General features: G+C 32.7%; 6 protein-coding genes across 13 annotated transcripts in view; 3 read left to right on the plus strand and 3 right to left on the minus strand.

Annotated features, from left to right (window-relative positions):
* Positions 1-6,315, plus strand: part of Sdc_2 (syndecan) — a 381,173-nt gene extending 374,858 nt beyond the window's left edge. For all 8 annotated transcript variants that reach the window (XM_054232887.1, XM_054232890.1, XM_054232891.1 and 5 more), the window contains 2 exons: positions 1,020-1,193; positions 1,285-6,315. In XM_054232887.1, coding sequence (XP_054088862.1) covers positions 1,020-1,193; positions 1,285-1,457 — 347 coding nt within the window. In that variant the 3' untranslated portion in view covers positions 1,458-6,315. The remainder of the gene's footprint in view (positions 1-1,019; positions 1,194-1,284) is intronic.
* A 3,166-nt stretch (positions 6,316-9,481) lies between these two features.
* On the minus strand, positions 9,482-14,371 carry LOC105218894 (probable peroxisomal acyl-coenzyme A oxidase 1). Its single transcript, XM_011194761.3, has 8 exons — positions 14,086-14,371; positions 12,116-12,272; positions 11,709-12,001; positions 11,238-11,643; positions 10,668-11,174; positions 10,500-10,605; positions 9,979-10,134; positions 9,482-9,907 (listed from the first exon to the last, which is right to left on the minus strand). The coding sequence occupies exons 1-8, from the start codon at positions 14,210-14,212 to the stop codon at positions 9,647-9,649; spliced, it is 2,013 nt and encodes a 670-aa protein (XP_011193063.1). The 5' UTR covers positions 14,213-14,371; the 3' UTR covers positions 9,482-9,646.
* A 971-nt stretch (positions 14,372-15,342) lies between these two features.
* On the plus strand, positions 15,343-16,063 carry LOC105218893 (general transcription factor IIH subunit 5). Its single transcript, XM_029044641.2, has one exon. The coding sequence runs from the start codon at positions 15,515-15,517 to the stop codon at positions 15,734-15,736; it is 222 nt and encodes a 73-aa protein (XP_028900474.1). The 5' UTR covers positions 15,343-15,514; the 3' UTR covers positions 15,737-16,063.
* Positions 15,812-24,695, plus strand: part of LOC105218892 (zinc finger HIT domain-containing protein 1) — a 56,973-nt gene continuing 48,089 nt past the window's right edge. The window contains exons 1-2 of the mRNA XM_054234908.1: positions 15,812-16,326; positions 16,402-16,523. Of these exons, the coding sequence (XP_054090883.1) occupies positions 15,812-16,276 (465 nt within the window). The 3' untranslated portion in view covers positions 16,277-16,326; positions 16,402-16,523. The remainder of the gene's footprint in view (positions 16,327-16,401; positions 16,524-24,695) is intronic.
* Positions 16,653-20,084, minus strand: LOC105218891 (probable peroxisomal acyl-coenzyme A oxidase 1). Its single transcript, XM_011194758.3, has 8 exons — positions 19,926-20,084; positions 18,893-19,049; positions 18,535-18,827; positions 18,071-18,476; positions 17,498-18,004; positions 17,329-17,434; positions 17,113-17,268; positions 16,653-17,044 (listed from the first exon to the last, which is right to left on the minus strand). Exons 1-8 carry the CDS (start codon positions 20,065-20,067, stop codon positions 16,784-16,786), a joined length of 2,028 nt encoding a protein of 675 aa, XP_011193060.2. The 5' UTR covers positions 20,068-20,084; the 3' UTR covers positions 16,653-16,783.
* LOC105218895 (probable peroxisomal acyl-coenzyme A oxidase 1) lies at positions 20,011-24,557 on the minus strand. The gene is made up of 7 exons (XM_029044640.2): positions 24,088-24,557; positions 23,377-23,536; positions 23,021-23,313; positions 22,052-22,964; positions 21,890-21,995; positions 21,563-21,718; positions 20,011-21,498 (listed from the first exon to the last, which is right to left on the minus strand). Exons 1-7 carry the CDS (start codon positions 24,227-24,229, stop codon positions 21,238-21,240), a joined length of 2,031 nt encoding a protein of 676 aa, XP_028900473.2. The 5' UTR covers positions 24,230-24,557; the 3' UTR covers positions 20,011-21,237.

Here is a 24,695-nt window from a genome sequence, read left to right on the forward strand (position 1 = left end):
TATGAGAAAGCTTTTCAGTCATCAAGCTGCTTAATATAATAATAAAGTTCTGGAACCCAGAGCTCCAAAAAGGCTTAATTGTCTCCTAATTGTGCAATTGACAAAATATGCCAATTGAATCACAAATTGTTCTCAATTTATGATATAATGAAGCAATTAACTAATTACTCAATTAGTACTTAATTAACTATAATTTGAAAATTTCCATTCCATTATGTTTGGAAAATTATAATTTATTTCAAATTCATATTTCAATAATTATATGAGGAGAGTTAAACCCAAAGATCAAAAACTACTGCCATTTTAAGTTTATAATATTTATCAAAAATCATCTATATTTCTCTTCTAAATAAAAAATGATATTAGAGTTATTTCTAGACCTCTATCAAACACTAAAAATTTAAACTAAATAGAGTATGTCTGAACACAAACTAAATGGGTCAATTAACATATTTAATGCCTTATTTAATTGGCTGAAATAGCTCTAGCATAATTTAGAACTGAAAATTTATTTTTCTTTATTTTTAGTTTAAATTCTCATCTTCGGCAATTTAGCAAATAAAAAAAAAATATTTTGTTTAAGCTAATTTTTAAGTGTGTTACATTTTTAAATTATATATATGCATTTTTATTTCTTAATTTTATTATAATTATCCGAATATTAGTAATTCTATTTATATCACTTGCACTAGTAGTTGTTGTTGTTGTAGTTGAAGTTGTAGTTGTAATTGTAATGGTGTCATATAAATTGCGCTTTGAATGGGTGAACCATCCTTAATTCTCTACTAAATTAACCAACACTCATCACATTCGTATATCAAAGCATTACTAATACTAACACAAAAAAACTCAATGATAACAAAAATAATTTTTAACAATTTATTTTTATTTTTATTTTAAATACATTTATGAACTAATACATTTATGAACTAATAACAACAAAAAATTTCGCTAAATAAAAAATGTATCTCTCTCTCTTTTTTCTCTCTTTAATACACGCACTCTCATGCATCTAACAGGAGGTACCACCAATCAAGGCAATACCATACACGAATTGGATACGAACAACGTAAATAGCCAACCGACAGACACTAAAGTGATCGAACACACAACCGGCAACGAAGTACTCATCATGAATACCAGCGACGACGATCGAACGGCGAGCTTCTTCGCACAACCCGGCATCTTGGCAGGTAAATTGGATCAATATACTCTCACACTCTCTCTCTTTTTTACTCGGCTGGCATATTTTAAACTATTTTTATGTTTCTTTACTTCGTTTAGCTGTCATCGGTGGTGCTGTTGTTGGCCTGCTCTGCGCCATTCTCGTCGTTATGTTCATCGTTTACCGCATGCGGAAAAAGGACGAGGGCTCCTATGCGCTCGACGAACCCAAACGCTCGCCGGCCGTCAATTCCTATGCGAAAAACGCGAATAATCGAGAATTCTATGCCTGAGATAATTCCCAACGTTACTAGAGAGTAGACGCTGTAGCGCAGTGGATTGGAGATGTAAAGATGGTGGCGAGCGCAGCAGCTGAAGCAGGAAGTGGAGGTGGATAGAGCGAAGGCGAGTTGGATGCGCAAGAGTGGCGCAGTGAATGGGAATAAAAATAAAAATAAAATTTAATAAAATGTAAGCGAATAAGTAAATAGTGAATAGTGAAACAAATTACAAAGAAACATGAAAAAAATGAGAAAGAAGAAAGAGTAGAGCGAAAGCAGCAAAACAACAAAACAGTATGAACGTATGAAACGGCAGCATAACGAAAATTATAACAAGCAATTATTCGTTTTTTTCCGAGAATTTCGGAAGTTTTTCATTTTTTGAATTGCGCGAATTGCTACAACAACAAAGTTTGGAATTAAAATTCAGTTAAACACACACACACAAACATACAGTTACACGCATATTGGACGTGCATGCAGATACAAAGTTGTTGTTTTTTTTTTCTGGTGTAAAAAAACGCGATAATATTTTGCGAGAAGAAGCAGCAGAACTTACTGTAAGGATAATAACGGTTATTTTGTGGGAAGCAAAAAATAACTGGATTAAGTGTAAAGTTTTTTTTCGTCATGCTATTGCAAGTTCAGCAAAAAGTTTTAGTTCAAAGTTTTTGTGTACGAAAAGGAATGTGAAACGAAATGCAAAAAACCAACAAAGTTTAAGCGAAAAAATGCGAAGCGAACAGTGAAGAAACTGAATTTTTTATTTGTAACAATTAAGTTATTTAAATTTAAGCAACGCAAACAATAACAAAAACAAAATGCAAAAATGTATGAGAAAAACAAAACAGTAAATGCAAAAACAACAAAAGAATTGTATGTAAAGAGACGCTGGAAAGCGCGGGCAAGCAAGCAAGAAAAAATATCAAATTTAATTTGATTGGAATTTTCTGTTCGAAGCAAATTATGAAATTATATAAATTAATATATATAAAGTAAATTGAATATAGACTTAGTAAACATAATTAAAAATAATTAAAAAAAAAATCAAAAAAAAAATTAATATAATATTAAATGGATAAAAACAAATACTTTATAAGGGTGGGACACTTTTCGTAAATGTAGCAAAATTTATAAAAAAATGTGAAAACTTAACAAAACAACAACAACAACACACACAACCACAAACCAATAAATAAAACAAAAATGAGAGAATAATAACAAATACACACACGACACGCCGTGCTAAAACACACACACACACAACTATTTAATAATTTAAGTAAATGTATATGTGCATGTGTGTGTACGAGTCAGCACTCGAATTATAAAAAGCTAAAAACAAAATAATAATAAAAAACACAAAACCACAGATAAGCATAAATATGTATGTAAACTTTTAGTACCGAAAACATTTAAAACTAAAAAAAATAACAAATAATTATATGAAATTGCTAGTAAGAAAAAAAAACTAAAAAAATAAAATTAATTTAGAAAAAAAAATATTATAAGTTTGCAAGACGCAAATATTATGATGTTTAAGTAATGAGATATAAAATAAAGTAAAATGGCTAGAGTTATTGTTTATAAGTAAAAAAGTTATAAGAAAATAATTAATGAGTTGAAAAATAAAATATTATTAAATGAAAGCAAATGATAGAAAACGGATAAAAAATAGAAGAAAAACATTAAAAACGCATAATATGACGATTATAAAGAATTATAGGAGACACGTAATTAAAATGATGAATGAAAAATTGTAATAATAAAAATTAAATAAAATAAAATAATTGAAAATGAAATGAAAGAAATGTAAAAAAAGTATATAATAATAAATTGAACTTATAAAACAATTAAAATTTAAAATTAAATAATTAAAATATAAAATTAAAAAAATATAATTATTGAAAATGAAATGATAAAATTGTAAAAATATAAAATAAATAATTTTTTTTTCGTAATAATAAATTATTAAAAAAAAACTAAAATAATATGATTATAATGGAAATAATATAAATAATATTTTAAAACGAATAGATAAATAATTGTATTAAAAAACTAATAAATAAAAATAAAGAGATAAAATTGTAAAAAAAAAAACTATAATATTACATAATTATCAATATTTGAAAATTGAAAAGATTTTTTTTGTAATAAAAAAAAATTTAGTAGACAGTCATAAAAGTATTCGAATATTTTATTTCATTTAAAGGAAAAATAAATAAAGTAAGAAAAATAATTTAAAAAAATTGGAATAAATTAGAAATTTGCTATAAAATTATGAGGAAAAAATAATAAGACAAAAATACTCAAAAATAACTCAAACGTAAATAAAATATCACAGATGATGCAACAATAATTGCAAAATAAAAGACATACATAAAGAGCAGATTTATGTTTCTATAATAAATAAATAATATAAAATCTACATAAAATAAAATAAAATAAAAAATAAAATAAAATAAAAAATAAAATAAAATAAATTAAAATAAAATAAAATAAAATAAAATAAAATAAAATAAAATAAAAAATAAAATAAAATAAAAAATAAAATAAAATAAATTAAAATAAAATAAAATAAAAAATAAAATAAAAAAATAAAATAAAGTAAAATAAATTAAAAAATAAAATAAAATAAAATAAAAATTAAAATAAAATAAAATAAAATAAAATAAATTAAAATAAAATAAAATAAAATAAAATAAAAAATAAAATAAAATAAAATAAAATAAATTAAAAAATAAAATAAAATAAAAAATAAATTAAAAAATAAAATAAAATAAAATAAAATAAAAAATAAAAAAATAAAATAAAATAAAATAAAATAAAATAAAATAAAATAAAAGAAAATAAATTAAAATAAAATAAAATAAAAAATAAAACAAAAAATAAAATAAAAAATAAAATAAAATAAAATAAAATAAAATAAAATAAATTAAAAAATAAAATAAAATAAAAAATAAATTAAAAAATAAAATAAAATAAAATAAAATAAAATAAAATAAAAAATAAAATAAAATTAAATTAAAGAAAATAAAATAAAATAAAATAAAATAAATTAAAAAATAAAATAAAATAAATTAAAAAATAAAACAAAATAAAATAAAATGAAATAAAATAAAATAAAATAAAATAAAATAAAATAAAATAAAATAAAATAAAATAAAATAAAAAATAAAATAAAATAAAATAAAAATAATTTAGTAAAATAAATAATACAAAACTCTTCAAAATAGATTTAAATTTTAAATAAATTAAATAAAATTAAAAAAATTAATTAAAAATCGGAAATAATTAAATATTTATAATAATAAACAATAACAAAAATCTATAATAAAATTACTGACGTGAACTACTATTAATAGATACTGAAACTAATATTGAAAAAAATTATAATAAATTAAGAGTAACTTATGTGTATAAATATATATCAGAAAAAATTACAAACGAATATTTTCACTATTACTATTTACTCTTAAATTAATTACTACTAAATATGCTATATATTAACAATAATTACGTTTAATTACAAACTTCGCTATTTAAGAATTTTTCTATTAACTTTTATACAATACTACAATTATTATGCATACATTAATAAATTTTTTTTGTATTTTTTTTTTGTAATACAAATATAATTTCTGCAGAAATATGCGAAAAAGAAAATAATTTGAATGATATGCAATTATAAACTATTGAATCAAAAGAAGAGCAGTGTGCAGAAAAATGCTATAAATACAGTAAATAGAAGAGTTGTAGGAGATTTTCTACAAAATGAACAAATGCAAAATATAAATATTAAATAATTAAAAATATTTTTTTTATAAAACGAATAAATTTGCTTTAGTTTCAAACCAACATGCTACATAAAATATATTATATATAGTCAAATAAATGTTGAAAAATTGCAAAGCTTATAATTTTTTTTCTAATAAATAATAATAAATATTTTTTTTAATATATTTTTTTATTAAAGTAATAAGCCATTTGTGTATTAATATTAGCATATTTAGCAACCTAAATCAAAATATTTATAATTTTGTATCACCTCTATGCCTTTTTAAGTTAATACAAGCAATAAATAAGCAGACTCTTAAAGTCAACAGTAAAATCGCAATAAAATATATAAATTAATTAATTATTTGCTTAAATCTTTTGCAATAAACGTCAAGTGCCCGTTTAGTAAAATTTGTATGCCTTCTATTTATTTTTTTAATTTTTTTTTTCAAGTACCTACATGCATTTAACTACATAAATAATTAATCAAAATATATATATTAATTCATAATTGCAATTTTTTTCTACAAAAAGGTGTTTAAATAAAATAATTAATGGTAATTTTTTTTATAAATACATATTTTTCACACATAAATTCGATTAATTTTATTTGATTTAGTTCAATGTTCTTTACAAAAAATATTTTGTTTAAATTTTTTTATAAAAATTATTTAATCAAATTATTTTCTTTACAAAAAATATTTTGTTTAAATTTTCTTATAAAAATAATTTAATCAGTAAGTAAAATTTGTCAAAGAAATCTTTTTTTTCCAAAAAAAAAATTAAGATTTATTTTCTCAATATAAATTTTCAATTTTTTCTTTTAATATAATTTTTTTATATTATTATTTTTTTTAATTTTACGTTTTATATTTACAATTTTTTAATTATAATTATTGCAATACACAACCGCACACATACTTCTGCATCTAATTTTTTTAATATTAATTAGCAAACGAATCAAAATATTTTGCATAAAAAAATTAGCCTTTAATTATTAGCTAAACCTTTAAGTGTCTATTCTAATTGCTTCACTCGAAATATAAAAAAAAATTAAAAACACAATCACAATGCATTAATGCATTTAACAAAACAAACACATTAATTAAAATTTGATACTAAAGAAAATTGAAACTAATAACTGTAAACTACTGCCGCTGAATTTTTATGCTTTTATGCTAAACTAAAAAATGCTGAAACAAAAATATTTCTCAACGGCAAAGTGTTTTTTTTTTTTAAATTGCAATTTACTTAAATACATACATACATATCGGTAAGCCAGTTTGAAATTTTACAAACAAACATACATACATACATATTTGAATTAAGCAATAATTTCTATAAAAACAAAAATAAAAAATACAAAAATTAAATAATAAAAATATATAAGCAACAGTTTTCGGTTTTTTACACTGCAAAAAATTTATAATTTTGCTAAATTCAAATAATTTAAAATGCAAATAATTAGCAAAAACTAACGGTATGCCATAATAAATAAGCTACACAACTGCGAGCTCGAAAAACAATAGCAACAACAACAACCTAACCTAACATTTGTACTCTACAACTGCATACACTGTAAAAAACTAATTGTTTGTGTTAAGAGAATTAATACAAAAAAATATAAAAATTATATACATATATACATATTAACAGTAGCAAAAAATAAAACAAAAAATAATAATATAAGCAAAAATGAAAGCATAAAAAATTGAAAAAAATAAAATAATTTAAATGTAAACCGTTAGAAAAGTGTCCTCTTCGTACACATAATAAACGCAATTTGCATATGTTTATACACACACATACATACATACATACATATACTTCATATGACATGCTTGTATAATTACATAAATACCCACATATGTATATGTAAATTGTGTAAGAGAAAAACCGTCAGAAAATCAGTCGCGCAAAAAAATAAATATTTTCTTTTAACAAGTACCCACACATACACATACACACGAGTTAAAACAACACAATTAGATAAAAGCTGCTCTTCTTCTTACAACAAGCAATGAAAATGAAAATATGATTAAATTGTGAAACATATTTACTTACCCGATTGTAATAACACACATATATATATATATACAAACACATATATATAGGTATATATATATATAGAACTTTATATATGTATAACTAGCAACTAATTTAAAAATTTTCTTTACAAAATTTTGTCTTTCCATTTATTATGATTTTGTTTAGTTTAAGATTGATAAATGAATTACTGTTTTAATTTTCTTCTCAAAATATACATACAAACATATTACAATTACATTAAACTATATGCGTCGAGTTCTTTGTTTTTGTTTTTGCTTTTCACTTAAGCAAGACTTTATCGTTTCACACGTACATACATACATACATAGTTTGTAATGCTAAATGTACTGAGAGAAATTTCGTTTTTCATTTGCAACAACAAATGTATGCATACCAATAAAAATGAATATGAATTATAATAATAATAATAACAACAACAACAAAGATTATGATAAACGTGAAAACAAGTGGCGAATGGAGAAGAAGAATAATTTAATTAATAAAATGGAAAAACTGTAACAAAAAAAAAACGCAATGTGTTCTCATTTAACCACGGATAACAGGGGGGAGAGAGTGAAAGAGAGAGTATGGAAAGGAGAGAGTAGGACACAAGGAAAGAGAGATCGCAGATTATGGCTTAACGACTAAACGTTGTAATATTATTATATTATAAAGTGTACTAAAAACATTAAATTTATACATATTTTGGAATAGAGTTGCCATCCGTCGAAAACATAAAGTGGAAAAAATTTGTACTGGCTTAGTAAAACTCTACAGAAACTTCTCGACGCTTAAATCACTCTTCATTTTCTGACTGAAAACTCTCAGTAATTTTTTAAGTAACGATTCCTCGATAATACTTGCAACTTTTAGAAGAAGTGAAACTCCATAAAGGCGTAGAAAAGATTATGATTTAAATAAAACTGACTCCATGTGACCCCTCAAGCCTTACTTGACTATACTTAAATCAAACTTTCGCGTATATTTAGTTCTTCAAAATGGAAATTGTATAAAATACCAGTGTATTTGCTTGTTTGTACAATATTTACTTTAGGTTAAATAGGCTAGTCTCGTAGTTGTGAAAATCTCCTTTCATATGACACCAAAATCATCAAAATCGGTTCAGATTTACCGGAGTTATGACCATTCAAAGTGTTCGGATGCTCCACAATAATCTTCGCTGCTCTGCTGGGCAGCGGCAGCGCAGCGCAGCAAAAGTGTGATTTTTGTAATGTTTCAAATTGCCGATTTGCACCAGGCGACCAGAAATGTGCAGCAGGTGGATGTTGGAAAAATTGGCTGGTACATGTAGATATGTATGCCAGCAGTAATATGTATGTACGTACGAGTATATGCGACCATCAGTTGTATATATGTACACGCATATGGTTCAACGGATATACCTGGAGGAAAGGAAATCGGCGCACCGGATATGAAACAACCGGAACCGGAAATGAAAATACCACCAACTTGAACCGGATGCCGATAACCGGATACCGGAAACGGATGTGCATACACCGGAAGTGAATATATATACCGGAAGCGGGTGTTCAAAATGAACGGAAATTGAAATGGGGGAATGGAAATCCAATCGGAAGACAAGGAAAGAGTGACGGAAATTTGGTCACTAGTATAATTGCTTCCTGTTTATGGCCACTTCCGTTTTAGTCATATCCGCTTCCTGTTCCGAACTTCCGTTTCCTGTAATTGAGATCCGGTTTGAGTTGGTGTGTGAGTCATTTCCGGTTCCGGGAACTTCGCATCCGGCAGGGTCATTTCCGTTGCCCGCGCTGCATCTGTGGGCCCATATATATACACATGTGCATACAAACATGCACCCGCCGGCAGCATACATACGTACTCGTACATACGAATGTACATACATACATATTTCTACTGGCATACATATCTACATGTACCAGCAAATTTTTTCCGGCATCCACCTGCTGCACATTTCTGGTCGCCTGGTGTAAATCGGCAATTTGAAACATTACAAAAATCACACTTTTACTGCGCTGCGCTGCCGCTGCCCAGCAGAGCAGAGAAGATTTTTGTGGAGCATCAAAACACTTTGAATGGTCATAACTCCGGTAAATCTGAACCGATTTTGATGATATTGGTGTCATATGAAAGGAAATTTTCTCAACTATAACACTAGCATATTCAAATCTGTGCAACATGTTGCGAGAGTATAAAAAATAAGCGACAAATGATTATTTTCCAATTCATTTAATTTTATTTTATAAATTTGTATATCAAAATTGTACAAACGTGTTTTTGTAAATATTTCTCAGCACCAAAACCACCTTCCTGTTAGCTACACCACGCACGAACTGATCTCATGTTTCTCTCTCCCCTGTGTCAAGTTCCAATTGTTATAGATTCGATTTCATGAACGGCTTCAAGTGCTGCTCAAATGATGCGGCAACATCTTTCTGGTTGAGTGGGCTCTTCTTGGCTGCGGCAAAAATTCGCTCATAGACATTACCATCATAGCAACCTAGAACGGAATTCAAAACCTTATCGTGCAAATCGAAGGCATCACAAATGGCAACAAGATTCGGACGCAGCGCAGCGAGCACCGTTTCGAGGCGAAACTGCAGTGAGGTCAAGTGATCTTCGGTCAGCGGTATGAACTGTATGGAGTAAAGAAGAAGGAGAAGTCTTATGAGAGATGAATTAAAAATTATGATTTGGCAATAATTACACGCAATATGTCGGCCATATGCCGTTGCACCGTATGCACCAGATAGAATTCGAGCAGATTTTCCAACAAATTGTTTAGTGCTGCGGAGCGTTTGCCACTGTTTTGCATTGTAACTTCTTCGAAGAAAGTGTTGGCCACAAAAGCGCGTCCATGAAGCTGTGAGAAAAGTAGAAAAAATAATGTTATTAAGCGAGTCTAAGTTGTGATGTGATGTCAGGTCATATGGTCAGGTCTAATGATAAGTGATGTAACAATTCAGACATGATCAATATCACGTGATGTGCAATATATTTAATTGACATTTAATAAGTTGTAGAAATATATATGGAATATATAACCAATGAAATATTAAATTTGATTTTTAGAAATGTAAAGCGAAGAAGCTTATGAAGACTTTTAAAGTAGTGATGTGATGTTATGTGATGTGATACGTTGCATGTGATGTCTCAAATTAAAGAATTTTAGAAGTATAAAATGGCAAATAGCCACATTTAGAGTGATTAAAGCCCAATTTTCGTTACCTCAGCCGCTTGAGTCAGCTCGATACCAGTCGCATTAAACGCCTCCGGTGAAGACAAGCCACTCTCCAGCCGTCTGGAGTAACTATTACCAGCGATGCGCGTTTTACTAAGATAACAAAATGTAATTAACACAAAACTAAAAGCTAGAAATAATAAAAATAAGCTCACTTGGTAGCCGCATACTGCAGCGCCTGCACCAAGCATTGCCAATCGCCAGTCCAATACGGAAACTCGCTCCAACTGGCGCACTCACCCAAATATGCCATGGTCGGCATCAGCGGCTTTCCGCTCAACATATCAGCCCAGGTCTTCAACAAAATCTTACCGACTTGTAGATACAACACCGAATTCTCACCCTCGTAGGTGCAAGCCGCTGTGGCCCAGGTGAAGATGTTGCCCAAATTGGCCGAGGCCAAGTAACCATGGCCGCCACAGGCGAGACGCAATCGCTCAATACCGAATGATGAATCGTATGTGCAGGATGCTTTCAAAGTACAAGCCAAAGCGTGCAGTTCCGGCAGCCGCGAGTAGTCGCTGCTGTTGACAGCCGTTGCGGTTTCCTCATACATTTTAATCAACTTGAGACCAGCTAAACGATAAGCAATGACTGTAGCAATCTCCGGCACCACTTTCATTTGCTGCGTTACATGATCCAGCACTTGCGGTTCCGGTGCGCTGCAAGACAAGAGTAAGGTTAGGTTCCGAGATATAAGATAGATTACAAATATAGTCACTTACTCCTGTTTGATAGGACTTTGGCGCCGTACCGCCGAGTAGCGTGTCGTTATGGTCGCCGCCATCGCATGTAATCCACTATTAACCAACACAACCATACAACGAACAAAGACCATCGGGAAGTAGGCCAACTGCGAGACTGGGGACTTTACGAAAGTGCCATCCGGCAGGACTTTCGAATTCTTCATCAGCATATTCGTGCGTGGTATGCGCACATTCGTCAAACCCAAATAACCATTATTCACGGCCTGCAAACCGATCTTCTTGCCAATATCACCGATGTCAATGCCCGGCAGTGGCTTATGCGTTTGCTCATCGCGCACTTGCAACACAAACAATTGCAAACCCTTTGGCTTGTCATCGATGTACAGCTGTGCCACCACAATGCAATAGTTGACGGAGTTACCCACTGGCGAAATGTCAATGTTGCTATCAGAATTGTTTGGACTTGAGTGAATGCTGTTTAATACTCACAACCACCTGGCCACCATTTGTAGGAGGTCAGCGTTGGTGTATTCAGCACAAATTCATCGGTTCTGCGATCGTAGTCAGCACGTGTTTCCAATCCACGCAAATAGGTGCCGTGACCCAGCTCCGTTTGCGCATAAGTACCTAAAATCTCACAATTGTTTGCGCGACGCCCGAATTTCTCAAATTGCTCGGGTGTGCCCTGATTTTTAAGCGCTCGTGTGAACATTAGGATGTGCACTGCTAGCGGAGTACCGCCGGGCATCAGCGTCAAACCCGGTGGTCCAGTCATGAGAGCACTTGCGAAATATATGTATAGAGAAATATTATATTATTTGGAATAATTAATTTTATGACATTTGGGTTGAGTGAGGAGACAATCCATTATTAGGTTAGTTTACATTTCAACTCACGGATAAATTTCAGTACCACCGGGATTCAACCTCTCTTGCAGCGCTCTTAATTTCTTAATTGCGCTCACTGTTTGCTCAACTGTACGATTGTAGACATCTTCGTACGATAGATAATCCAACTCGATAGGATCGGGCAAGTCTGCATATAGTTCATCCTCTAGAAAGAAAATAGTGTTTAATAAGATAGAAATTATTATGCTCTCCATATAATTATCGAGAAGAAACTACAAATAAATTACTATTACAAAAAGTTAATATGGGTCGTCATTGTATTAAATCAGGCCTATTATCATATGTTCCAAATTGCCTGATTGTGGAAACTTCTCTCACACTTTCACCGTTCCCATGACTGTCGGGTTTACATAACCCGAATGGACGGAGATTTTGATTCGACCAAGGTCTGTCAACTCGACAGCATTCCTCACAATTATTTGGGGAGTATTCTAAAGCAACATTGAATCTCCCACAACAACTATACAAAGATCTCTCGCTCTCTCTTTGGCTCCCACCCTTTGACATGAAGTCAAACTATGGTGAAATCTTTAAATATTTTCGATTTCATTTTCGTGTTAATGAAAAAAGTAAAAATAAAATAAATTTGCATTTTGGAATAACAACAAAAAACTACTTTAATTCTCCGAAATAATAAATGCTAATAAGTAGGAAGAAAACAAATACCAAATCGAGTTTAAATACTGAATTATTTAATAGTGACAAGGCCGCGTATCGGTTCTCAATTGCATGAATCGCTTTTGCATTCAAAATTTTTGAAAGAATTTCTTTATTTGTTTTAATTTTTACTGCTTTGTTTTGGTAATTGAAGTTCGAATTGTTGACTTTCGCGTAAAAATACGCGTTTCATATGCAAACATATGTAAATAAGTATTTCGGTTCCAGAACTATTTGGGCAAAGGTTAAAAGGTCAACTGCTTAACCAAGGAATATTGAGGAGTACAATGTGAAAGGCTGTTTATGCTAATTATTCTGTTTTATTTATATATAATATATTTTAGTAATAACATTAATTAACTGACATTCAGAGTTGACATATAACGGTAAGACATATACTTACTCCATATTAAATGAGTAATTCTAACAAAAGTTTAGTTTTTGACTACCAAAAATATAGTTCCCTTCATATAGACGTCACCGTCTTTAAACGCCTTCTTTTCTGAAGTAAGAAGCTTCGCTTAAACAACTATTGTACGAGATCACAAACAAAGTTAGTGCAATTAAATTCTTTTAAACAGTCTCAAAGCTCAATACTTCATAAACGGCCACTAATTACTGTATTTTTATGACACACCATAAGGCTAGGCACATAGTACGGCGTTGCCAGTGAAGAAATTATTCCTTTCCTCAAATATTTTATGTTGGGAGTCAGTTAGTTGCAGAAAGCATCCGTCAGAGTTGGGAGATCAGCGGGCAAGTAATGGCAGTTATGTCCCCCAAGCATATGTCATTGCTATAATAAATTATATCACTGCATAGGTGGTTTACAAGACCTGAATTTTTCGCAGAAATAACGTGAATAATCAAAAAATATCGGTAGAGTCTTCACAAACATCGGTGCAAGTTTCCATGCGAAATTTACTGTTTCAAGTTATCCATTGTGGATCCATGTTCGACAGAGAACACGAAACGACACATAAACACTTTATAGATCATTGTCAAATGAAAATAAGAACTCTCTTAATATACTTTTAAAAATTAACGAAGAATCTTTAACAATATTGAGATTACTGGGTTATTTAGAGATTTGAACTCACAAAAACAACAAGCTTTGCAGTTCAAGCCGCTATTATATGCATCAACAGTGCCGTCAGTATCAACAACTGCTATTCCAAAAGCATTACATCAATACATATAATTGCATATGTACACATGTATATGCAGATCGTTATATGTATATATGTATATCACTTGTGTATAGTGCAATGCACTCGCGATTTTCTTATTTAGCAACTCACCAACTAATCTCTTCAGTTGCAACTTATCGTCACCATCATAAATTAAGGCGGAGAGTTCCTCCACATCGAAAGTGGCATTCTTGCGTTCTTTCACTAAATCGGGATTAATCTGTTTGGGTATGGACATTTTTATTGAAATATCTATTACTGCACTACTTTTATGAAACGCGTTAAAAAATTCGAATGTTTTTTTTTATTAAAATAATCACAAATAAAGCAGATCGCGTAGAAAGCACTAAGCTCACCGCGAGCGATCACCAACTGCCTACAGCGGATAACAGCGTTCGACTGGCGATAGATGGCTGTATTCAGATCGTTTATTGTGCCTGATGTTGCTCAGTTGAATACTTATATGTATGTGTGTGTTTAAGTAGATACTTAATATGCTCTTGGTTGACTTGAAGCAATGAGAATATGTTATGAAGAGGCTGAGTTGAGAGCTGAGAGTCTCTTATAATATGTATTAAGTATATTAGTAAGCCATGAGTATATGCGTTAACAAGTTTTGACATAAGAGAAACAGCTTCCAAGTTGCAATACTCTTCTACAAGATCTTCCAATTGCAATGTCCTATTCGAGACTCCAATATTAAGGAGAACAAATTCGTTTGAAAGGATTCATTAATCCAATCATAACATAAATAAAAATAGTGCTACATCTATCAAAAGATGGGGGATCTAATTAAGAAAACAATATATTCTATCGATGCAGATCTCAAACAAACTTACTGAAGTGTACAACTGATCTAAACGACAGATTTTAACAGTCAACAATAACTATAGATCATACTTATTCAAAGTAACATAAATTATTTCACGTTAGAACTGACTGCCCACTTGCCTAAGTAAGTACTATGAACGATATCGGATCCAGATTCTGCCATCGAAAAGGTTTGCAACTCCACCAATACACATTATGCATTCATAGTTAACATACTTTGCGGGGATGGTATAAAAACAATCACCAGATATGAATTATAATTTTTTCCTGCATTCCCACAGGCGCAAAATGAAGTCCGCTAAAAGTGTTGAAAAATGTGGTTTGTGTCTCAACTTATTTTGGATACAATTTAATAATTTAAGTATAAATTATAAATTTTTAAGAGAAATTCTATATATTTCCAAATATTCATTTAATTAATCATATAACATTTTTAAATTGTAAACTAATTAACAATATTTCGGTACAAATTGAATAAATTTTATAACATTTGCCCATCTGGCAGCACAAATTGTTACTGACAGCTGTCAATTGTGGATAGCGTGTGGATCTCAACTATTTGCGCTAATTCCAAAAATTTTCACAGCAAAAAAATTGTAAACATTCGAGAAATTACTCAAATTCAACAATTAATAAAAGTTTTTAATGTAAAACAAAAATTATTTAAATCAACAAATGTTCTAAACTTTTTTTTAACAACTTTGTAGCAATGGTGAATGTTATGAAAGGTGTTTTTGTTGAATGTGATCCGGCTATGAAACAATTTCTTTTGCATCTCGACGAAACGCTCGCATTGGGACGCAAATTCATCATACAAGATTTGGATGAGAATCATTTGTTTATTTCTACAGACATCGTGGAAACATTGCAAGCACGTGTAGATGATTTAATGGATCGCATTAGTTTTCCGCTGCATGAAAAAGAACCTTAAATTTATAATAAGCTACTGTATATTTAATACAAGTCGTTCACTTAAGTCAACCAACATTACAAAACAACAACAGCAATGACTGGACGCGAGTCTAATCGTATAAAGGATGCGGAGAAGAAACGTGTGCTTGATGAAGCTGCACGACAACGACGCGCACGCAAGGCGCTTGAAGCGCTCGAACAAGATAATTTCCATGAAGATCCACATGCCGATTTGGTGATGTCTAAGAAATTGCCGAAATTTCAAGATGGTACTAAGAACACTAAAGAAAAGAAAAGCAAACGGAAAGGTGCCGAGTACTATAGAGCGAAGTATCGTAAAAATTTTCCCCAGCTATTGGAAGAATGCAAACAAAACTCTACAGATGCGCCTAATTACTTGAACGCTTTGGCACCATCACCCAATAAGCCACCACGACGTTTCTGTGCTGTTTGCGGTAATTTCTCAAAATACACTTGCACCGCTTGTGGCACGCACTACTGCTGCATTCGTTGTTTGGGCACACATCAGGATACGCGTTGTCTTAAATGGACAGCTTGAAGTTTTCTTTTAAGTATAGAATTTTGTTGGATAATTGGTTTTTTATGATGGTAAATATAGTTAAGTTATAAATATAAAACTTGTTTTTTTTTAATTCATTTTCAATTCTACTATTCATTTGACAGCTGTTTTGTGGTAAACTTTTAAAGCATTGAAATATGTACATATAAACTACAAGCAAGTCCTCAAGCAAAAATAAAGAGTTTCAAAATATTATTTCTTTATGCAAGAGCTCCTGTGCGAAAAGGTAAATTTTTGATTAGGAAGGAAAATTGTCGAATACGTAGATGAACCACAATTTTTAGTGCTATGTAGCATTGTTTTTGGTGTTATGGAAAAACTTAAAAAGTGTATTTAATAACCAAATAACAATCAATCGATTTTTTTCTGAAAAGCTTACCCCGAAAGCAATCCACCTTTTTATTTATAAAACATCATAATAGGTATAAAAACATAAAAAATTCCTTACACCATACACAAATATTTAAAAATATTAAAATTAAATAATTACAAATTTGACTTCAAAAATGGTTTCAAACACTTCTCGAAAGAGTCAGGCACCGGTTTCTGATTAAGTGGACTTCTCTTTGCCGCCTCAAACAAACGCTCGTACGCATTGCCATCGTAGCAACCTATAGTTGAGTTCAAGGCAAGATCGTGGAAATCAAAACCATCACATATACCCACAGCATCTGGACGTAATTTCTTCAAAGACATTTCAAGACGATTTTGTAGAGATCGCAGGTTAGCATCGCTGATGGTAGTGAACTGTAAGACAGGCAAACAATTAGTGAGAACTTGAAAATCATTGCTCATAACCTAAAACTGCACTTTACCCGCAGTATATCGTTCATGTGACGCAAGATAGTTTGCACCAAATATAATTCTAAAATGTTCTGTAAAACGGTATTTAACGCTTTAGAACGTTCCGCAGACTTTGCGCCAATAACTTGATCTAAAAACACTGAAGCGACGAACTGACGTCCATGTAGCTGTTTGCGAGAAGATATAAAAAATTATTTTGAAATAAAAAAAAAGTGAACAGTTCATACTTCCGCTGCCTGTGTCAATTCGATGCCTGTATTATTGGCTGCTTCCTCTTGTGTTTGCCCATCAGCCACACGTTTGGTCAGATGCTCGAATGCCAGACGTGTTTTACTGTAATACAAACAAATATTGCTTTCAATTCTTGTTCAAATTTTTTTTTGTCATAATACTAACTTTGTCGCCGTAAACTGCAACAACTTAACCAAGTACTCCCAACTGTCGTTCCATGGTGGCATTTCACGTTTGTCTCGCATTTCCGCTAAATAGGCCGTCAGCGCTGGCATTGGTTTGCCTTGTGTCAGCTGCAACCAGGTTTTGACTAAATAACGACCAATTTGCAGCAACAACACTGTGTTTTCACCCTCATAAGTGTAGGCGGCAACGGTATTGCCATAAAGGGTACTAAAATTGGTCGATGTCAAATAGCCATGACCACCACAGGCCAAACGTAGACGTTCAATACCGAAGGAGCTATCGGTAGTTGAGAGTACTTTAAGCCCACACGAAATGATATGAATGTCCGTCATACGTTTATAATCGCCGCTGTTAATCTCTTGTAGCGTTAGATCATACATCTCCCACATGTAGCGTATGCAAAGACGATAAGCAATGCCGTTAGCTATTTCCGAAAAGAGTTTCAATTGCTGCGTGACATGATCGATGATCTGCGGTTCTGGTTCACTGCAAAATATTTCAGTTAAACAGAAAGAATTCTGAATATGAAATATATATAGAAAATGCGCTTACTCTGCATTAATCGGACTCTGTCGTCTCACAGCCGAGTAACGTGTTGCTATAGTGGCCGCCTGCAGTAGGGAATTAGAGGCCAAATCCAAAATCAAACAGCGTGTATACACCATAGTCATATAGTTCAGTTTCGGTACAGGACTGGCGACAAAAGTGCCATCCGGCAAAACTTTCGCAATACGCATTAGCATATTTGTACGCGGTATGCGTACATTCTTGAAACCCAGAAAACCTTGATTCACAGCTGCCATGCCAAGTTTCTTGCCAATCTCACCAATATCCACACCGGGTAGCGGCATATGCGTTTCCATGTCGCGCAGCTGCACCACAAACATTTGTATGCCATGATGCTTGCCATCGATGTAGAGTTGTGCCACCACCATGGCATGGTTGGCGGTGTGACCCACTGAAAAATTACAATTTCCGTAACTTTATTAACAAAATAAATATTTGTATGAACTCACATCCTCCCGGCCACCATTTGTAGGCCTCCAAATTGGGTGTGTTTATGACAAATTCATCGGTTTCCCGATCGTAATCGGCGCGTGTTTCAATGCCACGAACATTGGTGCCATGCGCGAGTTCCGACTGTGCATAAGTGCCGATTATACTGCAATTGACTGCTGGTTTGGCAAATTTCTCAATTTGCTCTGGTGTGCCTTGATTGTACAGCACATCGACAAACATGGTGATATGCGTGGCTAAGGGAGAATTTGCGGGCATCAAAGCCGTACTGGGGTAGCCATAGAGCAGTTTGCTGAAATCATAATATATATATAATACTTTATTGTTGGATTTCGATTTGTCTAGTCAAAAGCTTACGGCCAAATGTCATTACCACCCGGATTACGTATCTCTTGTAGTTTACGTAACTTCTTAGTTGCTTCCGTAACATCCTTCAGTGACAAGTGATAAACATCTTCGTGTGAGAGATAGTCATGCAGGTGACCATCTCTGATGTCTTTGTAAAGGTAGGTTTCTGTAAAAATGAGAAGAATATGTTTTATACAACCGACCAAGAACTGTCAACTCGGCAGCTTTCCTTAAAATAATTTGGAGAATATTTCTGCCATTACAACAGTAAGAACCACCGTCTACTATTGCAACATATTAACCTAAATAATCATATTTAGCGCAGAAAGTTCAAAAGCGGTCTTGGTTCCTCCAACTATTAGGTTAAATCTTCCTCGTCTCGTAAACTAAGTGAACTATTCTTTCAAAAATTGTCGGAACTAAATGGGCGTCCGGTCCCATGGCAATCGGTTCAAAGAAATTGGAATTTATATCGGTTGAAGGATAGTTACCCAGCCGAAATTCCCCCAAAACTATTGGAACATATTTTAATTATTTTTTATACAGCAAAATGTCTTTTCATAATAGTTTATAGTTTGTACTATGTTTATTCAGAAACTCCCTCAGATACCCACGTAAGAAAAGGTCACGTACATGAAATTCATAAAAAAATGTTTTTATCATTTGTCATTTCAACCTTTGTATAAATGCATATAATTAGAAAAAACTCAGCTTAAATATGATAAAGACCAGCTTAGCTTCAATACATGTTTATGTGTGTGTATTTACCTTATTAGTATGTTGCTTGAGACAGCACGTTCGACAACATTACGGCGGATATATTAAAATATTAATTTTTTTCTGATTTGAATCAAGTGCTCAGTGCAAAAAAATGTAATGTAAATTGTAAATGTAAATTATGATCAAAAGAAAATACTAATAATTTTAATTTATTTAAATATATGTACTCATTTAAAGAACTACTACTCATTCCAATGAACCACTCTTGCATTACTAAACCCCACTGCCTGCCACCTGTAACACCTTTGACCCTTTGGCTTACCGATTTCACGTTTCTCTTTCAATTTGTCTGCGCCACCATACCACCAGCACTGGAATTCTTCAATACTGAAACTGGCTGTTCTGCGTTCCTTCTCGATATCCGGATTAATCCGTGTTGGTATGATGCTCTTACTTGTCGGCATTGTGCGGTATTATATATATACAATATATATTTACTTTTGATAACAAATATCGTATTTTCTTATGTGTATCTGCAGTTTCACTACCGTTGCGAAGCATTCGCATACCACAACTGTCGACAAGTTAATGCAGAAAATCTACATTGAGTCAAAGCAAGTTGAAGCTTTCGAAAACAAATCTCTTAAAGTAAATAACATACAAACAAAAGATCGTGCGTGAATGAAGGCATTGAGAGTGAAATTTCTCACTCTCTTTTCAAGCTTTCTTATCGCGCTAATTGTATACTAATATTATTATGAATTGTGCTTCTTCAGGGGGCAAGGTTTGTTGTTTCTTATTTTACCATTCGCTGGCGGTGATCTAATTAATAATTTTTGCTAGTCATCGCGTTCAAGAATGCATTTATTACATTTGTTTATTTTTTATGTTGTTTATATATTTTTAAGTAAATTTTTTTACTTTTTATGGTAAAAATTGCCAAACACTTATATATTAAGTGTGTTTATTATCGAGTTAGATCTTATCTTGTACTTGGTTCTTATAAAATCTAACGACAAGCCAAAGTTCCATTTCTCTAGTTTTCATTCTAGATAAGATTAGACCGGCTGAAAGTAAAAAGTGCAGCAAAATATTTAATTTCATTTGAATGACTTACTGTAAAAGGGAATTAGATGGTATTTAAAATTGGTATCATTGTTGTTCGTATAAACCCATATAAATTGACAATGCACTGACAATTACCGACAATATACCGATACGAGCGATAGATAATAAATTATTTTTATATAGTGTTTTATGTTATAAATCCATTTGCCTTAAGAGATCTTTCCTCAAATCCATGACTTTTCTTGTTTTTAATCTATTGAAAGATTGTCTAAAAATTTCATTTTATCGACTGAGAGGTTTCAAAACTCACTAGGTCAAAAAACAGATTTTAAAATATTTTTGGCCCAGGTTATTTCACTTTTGAGACAACGTTTTCTCTATCTCAATAAATTCAAGATTTTCTTACAGTTCAAATGCGAAAGTGAGGGGAGACAGGATTTTTAGTAAATTTAATTTGTTAAAATCAGTTTATTAATACATCATTACTTATAAATTTAAATATACACATAAACCGGCCTCAACCCACATCATCTTAAACAATAATAAATTCACAAACCAACAGCAACTTATAAGTTAGATTTAAGAAATGGTTTTAGAATGGTGTGGAATGACTTTGGCACTGGCTGTTGATTCAACGGACTCTGTTTAGCCAAGGCAAATAGACTCTCGTAGACGTTCCCAGCATAGGAACCCAACACAGAGCTCAAAGTGCGATCATGAAAGTCGAAGCCATCGACAATTGCAACAGCATCAGGACGCAGTTTCTTCAAAACCGTTTCGAGACGCGTTTGAAGCGCGCCCAATTCAGCTTCACTCAAGCTGATACACTAATTTGAAATGAGATCGTGTTAGTAAAAGAAAAAAATTCTAGATAATTTGCTCTTTACCCACCTGCAGTATAGCACTCAAATGACGTAGTGTTGTGTGTCCCAAGTAGAGTTCTAAAAGGTTCTCCAGCACTCGATTAAAGGCAGCAGAGCGTTCTGCAGCTGCAGGTCCTGTAACATGAGCCAAGAATGTCGCGGCAATAAATGAACGTCCATGGAGCTGTAGAAAATGCATATTAAAACTTTAAGTTGAGTTCTTTTTTCTTTATAAACCTATTCTATATGACCAAGAGGACAACATTTAGCCGTTATAAGAGACCCTAAAATCTAGTCTCCACTTCAATAGAAAGTGTATTATTTTACATGAAATGATTATTTGTATGATTCGTACCTCCGCGGCTTGTATCAACTCCAGTCCCGTGTTGTTGGCCGCCTCTGCTTTGGTTTGACCTTGTTTTCGACGCAGTGACATATTCTTGAAAGCCGAATGTACTTTACTGCAAATAAAGAATTATAATTTACTGATCGTAGACCCTCACCTCCTTTAACTCACTTCGTAGCCGCATACTGTAGAGCTCTTACAATATTCTCCCAATCTCCAGTCCATTTGCCGAACGCTGTGCCTTGCGCCGGTCCTGCTAAATAACTCGCTGTCGGTGTGAGTGGCTTACCTTCGATAGCTGCGCGCCACGATTTCATAAGGAAGCGACCAACCTGTAAGAGCAGCACGGTGTTTTCACCCTCATAAGAGCAAGCAGCTGCTATAAATGAAGTTATCCAATTCATATTGGATGAGGTCAAGTAACCATGACCGCCACAAGCTAATCGTAAACGTTCAGCACCCTCTTTTGCGTCGGTTGTGCAAAGTGCTTTTAGAGCACACGATAAATTATGCAATTCAGGCAGACGTCTGTAGTCGCCACGCTCAATATCCACGTATGTCTCGTCATACAAAGTCCACAGCGAGTTTGCGCAAAGTTGATAAGCGATTGCCGTTGCAATTTCGGGAAAGAGTTTCATTTGTTGCGTTACATGATCGATAATTTGTGGTTCCCGCTCATTCGGATTGATGGGACTTTGACGGCGAACAGCTGAGTAGCGTGTTGCAATTGTGGCTGACATTGCGAGTAGAATTGCATTATCTTGCGTCACCACGCAACGCATCATCAGCATCGTGAAATATGTTAGTACCGAAATGGGGCTCTTCACGAATGTACCATCCGGTTGTACTTTGGCATTTCGCATCAGCATATTCGTACGTGGTATGCGCACATTCTTTAAACCCAAGAAACCGTTATTAACACCAAAGAACCCCATCTTATGACCGATTTCACCAATATCAATGCCGGGTAAAGGCATATGCGTTTCTTCATCGCGCAACTGCACGAAAAACATTTGTACACCCTTCGGTTTATTGTCAATATACAGCTGTGCCACCAATACACAATAATTACTGCAGTGGCCCACTGAAAGCATTGTATTGATCAAAAATGTTAGAAAAAAATTGAGTTTGTTGACTCACAGCCACCTGGCCACCATTTATAAGCGCTCAGCTTCGGCGAATTCAGCACGAACTCCTCGGTAGTACGATCATAGTCGGCACGCGTCTCTAGTCCACGCAAGAAAGTGCCATGCCCCAATTCAGTTTGCGCATAAGTGCCACAAATTTCGAAATTCTCAACGCGTTTACCAAAACGTTCCCACTGCTCATCGGTACCTTGCGTTTTGATCGCATCTACCATCATCGAAAACTGTACACCAAATGGATTGCCGAGTGGCATGGCACCCCATACCCAAGAGGACGAGAAGAGTTTGCTAAATATACATATAAGCAACCAATTGAGATTGACAGCATTATAGTTTATTTATTTGTCTTACGGCCATATGTCATTGCCGCCAGGATTGTTGCGTGCCTGCATTGCACGCAACTTTTTCGCCACCTCCAATACTTGTTTTATCGCTATCTCGCTGATCTCCTCATGTGATTTATAGAGCAAAAGTGTATTCTGTTCGGTCATATCTTTGAAGAGTTCTTGTTCTGTGATGAAAAGTTTGGGCAGTTAATTAATAATCTAGTTAAGGATTATTTTCGAACGGCGAAACAACTTATGATCGTCCAATAATTCAAGAAGGAAATGTTATAATAACGACACTTTACCTGATTTAGCGCTCAGAATGTGTAACTATATTTCAAATATGAGTTTATTTCTAGTTGTTTACGAAACTTTCTCAGTTGCCCTCGTATACAAGTTTTTGTCAACTTTTAATTTTTACAAAAACATTTATTTATGATTTCTCATTTTAACCTTTGTAATTTAATTAGTACAAAAACTACGACTTTACTGTTATAAAGATCAGCCTAAATATAACTAAGTGATGTGTTAGGAAAACACATTAAATGAAGCGAGATATTGTTTTCAAACAAATTATCTCCAGGGCCAAACATCGTGCTTATTATTAAACAAATACAAATATATTTTATTATTTCTAAAATGCTTCTGTTTCTACATTAAAGTTTTAAATTTTCTATTATTATGCTGAAAACACACTCCCTGTCACCTCAGATTCACACTTTTTCCGTTGACTTACGAATTTCCCGTTTCTGTTTCAATTTGTCTGCGCCGCCATACCACCAGCACTGGAATTCCTCAACATTGAAGCTGGCTGACCGGCGCTCCTTCTCTAAGTCGGGATTAACGCGCGCTGGTATCATGCTCGTACTCGTCGGCATTTTAATCTTATATGTTTATCTAGAACTCCACTACCGTTGTAAAGCGTTCGCAAACAACAACTGTCGATGGGTTAGCGCATGAAGTAAGTTAAAGCCAGGTTGAAGCGGAAGCTGAGCTTGATAACTATCTAAAAGCCCGTATGAAGCAAACAAATGATCGTTTGCTGTTCTGTTTGTAGAGTTTGAGAGTGTAGAGTTTGTGCGCTCTCTTTGAAAATCTTTAGCATAGGCAGTTGAAAGCTGTCAATTTCAAAACTTTCACTAAGCAAAGGCAGTAAAAGCTTTTTAGTTTAATAAGTTCATTCTTAATCAGTAAGAACTGATAAAGGTAGAAATATAGGCGAAGGTTCAACAACCCACATCTATACATTTTGAATATTTCTAGATTCAATGATATGTGTTTAATTTTTGTCTGAGGTAGAGAAACACCTTGCGAATTAACCCCGCATCCGCTCCCAAATAATCA

This window comes from Zeugodacus cucurbitae, chromosome 6, assembly GCF_028554725.1.
Source record: "Zeugodacus cucurbitae isolate PBARC_wt_2022May chromosome 6, idZeuCucr1.2, whole genome shotgun sequence".
In the NCBI taxonomy this organism is placed as follows: Eukaryota; Metazoa; Arthropoda; class Insecta; order Diptera; family Tephritidae; genus Zeugodacus; species Zeugodacus cucurbitae.

What these genes read in the sequence shown, in the direction of transcription:
- LOC105218891 (XM_011194758.3), bottom strand. Translation starts at nt 20,067, where the DNA reads ATGCCGACAAGTAAGAGCATCATACCAACACGGATTAATCCGGATATC. An exon ending in GGTGGTAATGACATTTGGCC is followed by an intron (nt 18,828 to 18,892) that starts GTAAGCTTTTGA and finishes TTATGATTTCAG; the next exon opens with CAAACTGCTCTATGGCTACC. An exon ending in CAAATGGTGGCCGGGAGGAT is followed by an intron (nt 18,477 to 18,534) that starts GTGAGTTCATAC and finishes GTAATTTTTCAG; the next exon opens with TGGGTCACACCGCCAACCAT.
- LOC105218893 (XM_029044641.2), top strand. Translation starts at nt 15,515, where the DNA reads ATGGTGAATGTTATGAAAGGTGTTTTTGTTGAATGTGATCCGGCTATG.
- LOC105218895 (XM_029044640.2), bottom strand. Translation starts at nt 24,229, where the DNA reads ATGCCGACGAGTACGAGCATGATACCAGCGCGCGTTAATCCCGACTTA. An exon ending in CTACAGTATGCGGCTACGAA is followed by an intron (nt 21,996 to 22,051) that starts GTGAGTTAAAGG and finishes CTTTATTTGCAG; the next exon opens with TAAAGTACATTCGGCTTTCA. An exon ending in ATTTGAGTGCTATACTGCAG is followed by an intron (nt 21,499 to 21,562) that starts GTGGGTAAAGAG and finishes ATTTCAAATTAG; the next exon opens with TGTATCAGCTTGAGTGAAGC.
- LOC105218894 (XM_011194761.3), bottom strand. Translation starts at nt 14,212, where the DNA reads ATGTCCATACCCAAACAGATTAATCCCGATTTAGTGAAAGAACGCAAG. An exon ending in CTGCAGTATGCGGCTACCAA is followed by an intron (nt 10,606 to 10,667) that starts GTGAGCTTATTT and finishes TTGTTATCTTAG; the next exon opens with TAAAACGCGCATCGCTGGTA. An exon ending in AGCTGACTCAAGCGGCTGAG is followed by an intron (nt 10,135 to 10,499) that starts GTAACGAAAATT and finishes CTTTTCTCACAG; the next exon opens with CTTCATGGACGCGCTTTTGT.